We start from the raw sequence: 9,646 nt of genomic DNA on the forward strand, positions 1-9,646 counted from the left end.
CACACACACACACACACACACACACACACACACACACACACACACACACCAGAATCACTGCACTGTATCACATTTCTTCTGAATTGCACAGGGACAAGATGGCCTGTGCTGGCCAGTGTGATTGAGGCAGACTTTCATAGAAGTTGTGGGTCAATACCGAGGGCCATCTTTCTTCCTAATGGGAAACCTATAACAGCAATATAACTCACATGATAAACTACACCCCTCCCCATCAGCAGCACGATTGTCACCCACCATTAGCTCTGGTTGCCATGACAACATAAGGGTTTCTTCAATAAATCAGTATTGCCTGCCAGGTCAATAAGATAAAGTGGGCCATGAATAAGTCATTATAGCAACTGACCCCGTGCCAAAATGAATGGTTGTAACAGTTGTAATACCTTGTTTTAAAGCACTGGGTGTGCCAAATGAATGGCCCTGCTGAATGCATAGCTCTGCTCAACAAACGTTTACATTTACAATAAGGACACCCAATGCATCGTCCCTGCCCATCTCTTCTATTCCTACATCACGAGAGTTTTCCAATTTTCTGCTGGCATGTTCTTTTTTCTCACAAGGATAAAAATAAAGTCCCTGCAGCCTGAGCCCAATCGCATTACATGGCTGTGAGAGAAACACATGGCTAACAGATTGTCCCTGCAGTCAGCGACATGTAGCGCATTTCAATTACAGCTGCGCCGACAGCCTCATAACGACAATGACACAAAGACTGTCTCTTCCTCTGGCTCTGACTGCACCAGAGCAATGCAGAGCCCCCCGCACAATCCCACAACCTGATGAGGCATCGTGGTCTCCAGCTTATTCACAGATCCTGCTAGTGACAGTGAAATAAATGGTGTGAGAGAGGAAAAGGTTGTGTGTGTGTGTGTCTGTGTGTGTGTGTGTGTTTACAGTGTGTATGTAGTCTATGTACAGTACAGTATGAATCCATACATGTCTGGGCAGGAGAGGAGTCTCTCTTACTGTTCTGCTGTGATGTATCCCTCCTCCTGTGGGATGCACTGCATACCCGCCACCTCAACGTTATCCTCCAGCTCAGAGAAGGACAGTCCCAGGTTCAGGCCCTGGATGGTGACCAGTGTGCCCCCCTCCAGAGGCCCTGCCACTGGGCTCACCTACAAAGGAAGGAGAATCAAGTAAATGAGGATGAAGAAAGGATTTGACGTGCAGTGATGGGCTCACAGGCCATTCATGTATAAATAGACACTTTTAGGCAATATTTGTCTTTCTGTAGGTTTATTCTATCGCCAGCAGATGGACTCACAGCAACACACGTACAGTATGTCAAGTTTATGTTTACTCGAATGAGTGAGGATAGCAGTGAGCTCAAGCCTTATCATTTCACAGAGCCATGTCCCTTACGTCTGTGAAGAACAGAGACCATAGCTGACAACAACCAAGATTTGAAAACAGTGTATCGTTAAATTGTGCCTTAAACTGGATAAAAGTCCATTTCTGACAGAGCTTCTGCTGGGTACACACAAGATGCTGACACAGGCGCGTGAGAGAGAAACAGCGAAAAACTACATCCCCTGAATGATTGAGAAACTACACGGGCACACTTCCCACAGTCTGTGTGTAATCGTTCAGTAAACATTAAAGGTCCCATGAAAAGTTCACTTTATGAGGCTTTTTTTTAACATATGCGTTCCCCCAGCCTGCCTTTGGTCCCCCAGTGGCTAGACAGCTCTTTGTTTGACTGGCTCTAGTGGCTGTAATTCTGCACCAAGGCTGAATTTTGGGAAAGAGACTTCAGATACAGTATTAGAGGACCACTAAGGACTATATAAAAGAGACTTCAGATACAGTATTAGGGAACAAAGGACTATATAAAAGAGATTCAGATACAGTATTAGGGACCACTAAGGACTATATAAAGAGACTTCAGATACAGTATTAGGGGACACTTAAGGTCTATATAAAAGAGACCAGATACAGTATTAGGGGACCAATAAGGTCTATATAAAAGAGACTTAGATACAGTATTAGGGGACCACTAAGGTCTATATAAAAGAGACTTCAGATACAGTATTAGGGGACCACTAAGGTATATATAAAAGAGACTTCAGATACAGTATTAGGGACCATAAGGATATATAAAGAGAGTCAGACAGTATTAGGACTACTTAGTCTATATAAAAGAGACTTCAGATTCAGTATTAGAGGGACCACTCGGTCTATATAAAAGAGACTTCGATACAGTATTAGGGGACCACTAAGGTTATATAAAGAGAGACTTCAGAATACGTATTAGGGGCGCAGTAAGGTCTATATAAAAGAGACTTCAGATACAGTATTAGGGGACCACTACGGTTTATATAAAAGCATCCAAAGAGAAGCATGTCATGGGACATTTAAGTAGATTTACCTTAAGTCACATACCGACAGGGTTTTGTTTAAAAAGCCTTGAAATCCACTATAATTCAAAACAAACTAGAATGAATAATGCAGTACATGACAAACCCTTAAGGAACCTATTCACAGTGTAACGTTAACCATCCCAGCAGGAAACCTTTAGACCTGCAGAGCAGAACAGGAGCAACGCCGGAGCAACACTACCTCTACTCACATGCAGCACTCGGTGGTTGATTCATTCTGCTGCAGGTCCTTCAGAAGCACTAATAATGTGACGGGGACATCAAAGGCTCGCGGCTCTTTGAAGTGGAAGAGCCTCACATCTCTGTGCCTGACCCACTGTGCCTCATTCATGAGAATGAACAGGAGTTTGTGTCAAAAAAGATCCATCACCTCTCTCTAAACACACTGAATTCATTTAGCTGTCAAGCACTCAAGGTATTCAGCCTGCGTGGGATAAAATGTAAGATAGTCTCAGATAAACAGGCGCTTGGATGGGAAATTGGAAGGTAGCCACAGATAAAATGTTTGTTTTTGACATTTACATGCTACCAACGCAATTACAGTGCTGTATTCCTTTTTGCTGTAACGCAGCAATATAACGCATTACTAATAACATGTCGGGAATATTATACCCGTTACAATCTCAGTAACACGAGTTACGCAGTAACGCATTTTCACCCAACATTTAGTTTGTAGCCTTTTTTTTTTTAAGAATTAAAAACCGCAGAACATTTCGACACAGAAAAAAAAAGGTCTGGGAGTGTTATTTCCTGTTGCTGGGATCGCTGGTTGAAGTGACCGCAGAGACGAATGCATTTGCCACCTGGACATTATTTTCAGGAGTTGTATACGCTGCGTTGAAGCAAGCTGTCCTGTCTGTATGTAAATTAATGTTATGCTTGCTACACGTAATATCATAAAATTTTATCAGCGGTGGGAAGTAGTTTCACCGTAGGCTACTTCGATTCAATTGTAAGGTGCATTTGAGTGAGTATTTTCATTTTATCCTACTTATCTGCTTTGTCCAACACAAAGCAGAGTCAATGGGCTATTCTACGTTTTACTTAACTATTTATTTTATAGCTTTAGTTACTTCGCAGATTCAGATTAATACAACAAAATAATATGAATAAATTATGATGTATATAGTGGATAAAGGTGAGACTTTGTTGATCCTGTGGTGAAATTCACAAGCTACCTGCCAAGTCATACTCCTGCTTTTATTTTGGTGAAAGTAAAACAAAAAGTAGTGTAAAGGATTACAATTTAGAGACAGTAATATTGTAATATAACTAATTACACTGAACACAACTACAGTATATGATCCTGTAAAAGTCAACCCAATTTTTAAGAGATCTCCTTTTTTTCCCACATTTCTGTAAAAGCACAAAACTATCTAACAATCCTACACTGAGGTCTGTTAATCTGATGTTACTGGTACACAAGTCTGAAACTTATCCACTCAGTTGGTAACCAGAGTAAAATAAAGTAGTTTCAGCTACTTTAACAACCTGCTGCACCTTGGTTCCTCTGTCAGACATGCCTCGCACATCTGTCAAGGAGTTTGAAAATAAAAAATCCCTGACATCTTGAACTTCATTTTTTGACTGACTGACTGACATTGGCTGACAACAGCCCAAACAAACAGTCAACAGACCTCAGTAATGCGTGGGTTGGTACACTTGACATTCCTGGCAGAGAGGTCCAGCCAGCGGCTGGCGTACGGAGAGATGGGAGGACAGTGCTGCTTCATGGTGCATCGGCCCTCACCGCTGCACCAGCCACACCGGAACTTCCTCTCCGCCCGCAGACACATGCCACAGCTGTCCCGCTGGGCGTTGCACTTGTAGAGGTGCACTGGGGGAAAACACAGTGGATATCTGCTCAGTTAAAATATAGAGTCATTTCACTTTTCAATATTGATGATTTTGGAGAATGTCACTATAAATAGGCTATCAAAGCAAATGTCAAGCATAGGATGTTCTGTAAAAACACCAGTAGGGAGTTATGTGTCTTATAAAATACTAATCAACCAATTAGAACACATTCCTAAACAGAAGATATGTACAGTCAACTCCGAAAACACCGAGAAGGGTCAAGCTGCGGAGCTCCAGGCTCTGGCCCACCTTCTCCCTAGCTTGGAGGAAGCAGTGACGTCTGACATTGTGTACACCAGTTGCCAGGGACAATACGATCGGGATACTACAGCTTACCTCATAGTAGCCACACTACCTCTACCAATAACACCGAGGTAGAACATACAACCTTAATATGCTGATAAAAACTATAACTTAATAATGTAATAAATTTAGTTCATGTAAAACAACTGGCCCAACCCGTTGTCTCTCCACCTCCCCCCGCTGCTAGATGACTTTTGCTGGGATGAGATCTGACGACTGGAGATGAACGGCTGGCTAGTCAGTAATTCCACCATGCCTCCATGCTGTGTTTGTGGCTAAAGCATCAGGTTGTTCGATTTACCTCATTCAGTAGCTGGCTGGCTGGCTTAGCTATCTAACTTGCTAATTCCCCCATTCTCAATGCTTCACTGGTTACCACCAAAAAGATAAAAACACAGTGGCTGTTTCATTGGAATGAAATAAACATTACAAATTGTAATGTGAATAAATCTTTAATACAGTATAACTCATCCGTGAACATTGTTTCTGCTTGAGTCACATCAGATAGATTTACATTGGCAAAAAAGACAAACTCCCATGATCCTACCCTACTTATGATTATGATTGAGAGACCCCGAGCTGGGATTTTTAGGTCGGCCTGAGCCGGGAGCACTGCAGCAGGACACTCTTGAAAATAACTGGCTACAGCCATGGACAGTCAACTAGGGAAATCCCATAATACTCATGATAAGTTTGTTTAAATTCTTTTATCTTAAGAAAAAAATGATAAAGTAATCCAATAAACTTCTTCTTTGTTTGCTTACATCCTCTCCCGTATAGGTAGCCTACGGTTTATTTATGCCCATATAAAGAAACTTACCTATGTTATTAAAAGGCCTTATAGAATTCATGGCCGTCACTGTGTATATCCTTGGCTATGGGGATGTATTTAATATACAACCCACAATGATAACTGACTAGCACCTGTTCTCACATGATGATGGAGAGGGAACCAAGAGCAGTTGTGATAGCCAAACCGAGCAAATATGAAGATTCACCCTTCAACCCTCCGGGCACACAAATGATTGGGTGCCTTTGTGACAACACTCCTTGCTATTGTGAACTTTCTCTTAAGGCCTTTTGGGAGCCTTGAAGCGTTCTCTATGACCCATCTATCCTCTGTGGATTGAGTGCTTTACACTTCTCTGGCCTGGCAGTGATGGATGGCAGAGGCACCTTTAATCTTCTCGGGATTGTCGATGATGAAATTGCCGTTCCATACAATGGAGAGGTCCACTGCCAGGTCACTGATCTTCACACCCTCGTACATGTACTGAAAAGAAGAAATAGAGAGTGAGGAATTGTGCGGTAAATGGATCCAGAGAGCCAGAGAAAGTCAAAGCTAGACAGAGGATAAAAAAAAGGTAAAAAAATAAATAAAAAAAATACAGAGAGAAAGACAGAGTGGAGGAATATGAGAAGATGAAAGGGCAGCAGAGAGACAAGGCTTTTAACCATCTGTCATTTCTGCCATGGTTGTCTGCTCCTCTCCTCTTTGACATGTGGGGACGCAAACCCTGGCTGGGGTGGCCGATCATCCACATCTGAGGAAAATGGCCTTTTCATTCATTGTCACAGAGTAGCAATGTATGCTTTGCATGGAAATTTAGCCTGTGACTTGCATTGTGCTACAATAATCTCCTGTATTACTCCCAAACCTGTTTAAAAAACACCACTTTTATGCTTTGTCAACACCTATAGGTGTTAGTCAGACAAGATGCTGCTTACTAGACAAGCTAGTGTCCTTTTCATCCTTTTCCTTCCTTCCTTCCTTGCTTTCTTCCCTATTATGACAAAATGACTTTGTGTAAACATGCACACACACTTTCTTAAGCCAAGTGGCGTGTTTTCTGTACACATTTTGCCTGTATGACTGCGCTCTATACAGTGGACGTAAACATCGCGAGAAGAAAGCGACTGTTGAGTTTAGGAAACGTGACACGCAGTTGGATTTAGGAAAAGAAGAACAGGGTTTTCTTAGTAAAAAAAAAAAACGGGACTGTTGAGTTTAGAAAAACTTGACACGACCCCGACCAACCTCCCTACGTGGATTTTCTTGATTTACTTGCTACAATGTAAATTCACACGCAATTGCAAGGTAATGTAAGTCAATGGAGGCCAAATGGCGTAGATAAACACGCTAAAAAGCGAGTATGCGTCATGATAACACGCCAATAATGGCGTATAAATTGGCGTGTCATACATACACCATTTCAGTTTCAGATCAGTCTGCACTGTACGTATTCTTTCTCTCACGTGCTTTCCACCTTTCCTCATCACTTTCACTTTCCCTTTCCTCTACTTTCTTTTGGTATGCTCAACACCTCAGGCGATATTCACTGATGTACCCTATGTACCTTGCCTACACAGCATCCAAGCTGTCTGCCTCATTTGACAGCTGTGAGACTCCCACTGGGAGTGTTTGAGGTCATACCGAGCTGTTTTGGCACTGCACGCTGGTGCTGTTGAAGCGCAGCGCCGTGACACGGTGGCTGACACCCTGCACATGCACCACACACTCATAGCCCCGCTGGCCTGACTGGGGCTGGGGAAGGTTTCTGGCCCTCAGGGTGATGGGTCGGACCTCCCCGGCCGGAAGAAGAATTTCTCCCGAGTGAAGGAGCTGAGGGCAGTCCTGTGAAAACAACACACACACACACACACGCACACACACATATGTAATTGTTCTATTCACAGTAAGAAAACATGAATGCTTGATTTATGTCGTCGCTGCTGTTTAGCCTTTACATTACCTCAGCATAATACACACGTAGTATTGGCATATCTTCAGAGATTAATTGATTTATCTACAAACGTTTCTATTGTATGTAGGTATTTACTATCTCTTTGTCTATTTATGTGTCCCTCTCTACTACAAATGTAGTATAGCCCCCCCACATCATCACATACCCTTCACCATACATAGAGATGGGCATTGGGAACTTTCCATAAGATCATCCCTCAATTTAAATCAAACCAGCTATTGAGCTAACTGAAATAAAACCATGCCAGTCTGTAGGTATGGTGAAGGGTATGTGATGATGGGGGGGTTATTTTAATTCCAAAGGCTAAGGGAACTTTATTGAGGGAACCTAATACTTAACACTGTATCTGAAGTCTCTTTCCCTGAAATTCAGCCTTGGTGCAGAATTATAGCCACTAGAGCCAGTCCCACAATGAGCTTTCCATTAGCAAATGTGCATTCTGTGGTCGGTAGCTTAAATGTATGAGGAGGAGAGGGGGGGGGGGGGGGGGGGCAAGGTGGAGGTGTGGGGTGTGACTATGACCAACTTCCATGCTTTGCTTGTTTGCAAGCAGTATGTCTCTCTCTTTTTCATGGGCAGGCCAAATTCTGTAAGAGGGCAAAGCAGAGCAAGGGGAGGTAACCTTTCCCTTTATGATGTCTTAAGGAGCAAGATTCCAGATTGGTCCATCTGACGTTTCATTTTCTTAAAGGCAGAGCAGGATACCCAGGGCTTGGTTTACACCTATCACCATTTCTAGCCACTGGGAGACCATAGGCAAGCTGGGGGAACTCATTAATGTTAAAAACTCTCATAAAGAGACATTTTCATGCCATGGGACCTTAACTATTCAAAAGATTGCCTTTACATTTGGTACAGACAATCATGTCCCTCTCAGAAACTTGTCATAACTTTGATGATCCTCTAACGTTTCATTTAGCTCCATCATCAGGTCAAAATTTAAGTTTGTCCAGTACATTGGTTTATTGTTGTTGTTAATGTGAGCATGTTAGCATGCTGATATTAGCATTTACCCACAATACAATACTTGCTTGATTCTTTGGTGCAGCTTTAGCTTTACATTTAAAACTTGGATTGTGCCTTTATGGTGTGTCACAGACAAAGAGATGAAGGGTACTCTGGAAAGCCAATGAAACTGTAGCTCTCTTTATGTTAATGGTATTTGCTGTACCTCTGAGGCGTTGACTCTTCCCTCCTGGAATGAACAGCTGCTGGGGTCGTGGGTGCACAGGTTGCGGTATTTACACCAGTGGCAGCGGAAAGTGCTGTTTACACAGGACAGACACCTGCAGGACAAAAGAAATAGATTACCACATGACCAGCAACCGTTTAATATTGCCTCCTGTATATTCAGTTGCTTTGCATTCACGTAGTATGTAGGCTACATATTCTTCTCCTGGGTGAAGAAGATTTAAAAAGGAAGACTGATGAATAGCTTTCTGCTGAGTTTATCATCCAAGTAATGTCTGCGTTTTCTATGCCGACAGCAATGAATGGTAGTCTTTTTGTTGTATATGACAATAAATTACCTTAAAGGGGATCTATGTAGTTTTTTTAGCTTAATTTACCTTAACTGAACAGCTTTGGATTCATCGGAATGGTTATATGACTTTTTTTGAGTTGAATGGTGGTCACCGGCCTCAACCTCAGGATGTATCGTGTGATATCAGGTCTTGTGATGTAACAAATTTCTTCATGGCACTGCACACATACGCCTATTCAGGAACAGGCTAACAAGGCAGCAATGGAGTTTTTTTTACACTATCCTCATGGCTGTGCAGGCGAAACAAGAAGCGGAAAGCTAAGAAAGCATTTTCGGAGGAACAGGGAAAGAGAAAACGGAAGACTGACCGAGCGAGGAGTCAGACACAAGTAAACATAAGAGCTGCCAAATATATATTCCAAAGCTGTAGGGAGAGCTCTATAAAGAAACCTGCAAGCAAAAAGAAACAAAAACTGCACGGCGCCCACTTAAGTCTTTGCAGGAGTAACTATTCAAGTGTCCCTGTCACTTAAAACCTTTTTAAAGCAATTCAAATTAAACAGTGTTATGTACAAAAATGTAAAGGTCATACAGTGTCCTTGTTCTGAACTTTTCATTTCATAATTCATTAATCTGTTTTTTACATTATGTTGATTTGTATTTCTGATTTTTGACTACAGTATATTTTACCTATCCAACTCTGGATTATATACTAAAGCTTGAATCTACTGCTGAGGGTCTAATTGAGAATTAAGAAAAGGTTTAATGAAAACAGCATGATGAAGATGATAAAACAAAGAAAATAAGACACGAAACATAACACTGCAGCTGACAGTGGA

General features: G+C 42.0%; 1 protein-coding gene and 1 long non-coding RNA gene across 3 annotated transcripts in view; one reads left to right on the forward strand and one right to left on the reverse strand.

Annotated features, from left to right (window-relative positions):
* LOC116687366 (uncharacterized) overlaps positions 1-9,646 on the forward strand; it is a 138,087-nt gene that overhangs the window by 67,171 nt on the left and 61,270 nt on the right. The gene's annotated exons all lie outside the window — the stretch shown is intronic.
* LOC116687361 (plexin-A2) overlaps positions 1-9,646 on the reverse strand; it is an 86,798-nt gene that overhangs the window by 31,214 nt on the left and 45,938 nt on the right. For both annotated transcript variants that reach the window (XM_032512682.1, XM_032512684.1), the window contains exons 9-13: positions 8,496-8,610; positions 6,994-7,194; positions 5,736-5,832; positions 4,037-4,236; positions 985-1,136 (exon numbers count right to left, since the gene is read on the reverse strand). In XM_032512682.1, coding sequence (XP_032368573.1) covers positions 985-1,136; positions 4,037-4,236; positions 5,736-5,832; positions 6,994-7,194; positions 8,496-8,610 — 765 coding nt within the window. The remainder of the gene's footprint in view (positions 1-984; positions 1,137-4,036; positions 4,237-5,735; positions 5,833-6,993; positions 7,195-8,495; positions 8,611-9,646) is intronic.

The sequence above is a fragment of the Etheostoma spectabile genome, chromosome 4 (genome assembly GCF_008692095.1).
Source record: "Etheostoma spectabile isolate EspeVRDwgs_2016 chromosome 4, UIUC_Espe_1.0, whole genome shotgun sequence".
NCBI lineage: Eukaryota > Metazoa > Chordata > Actinopteri > Perciformes > Percidae > Etheostoma > Etheostoma spectabile.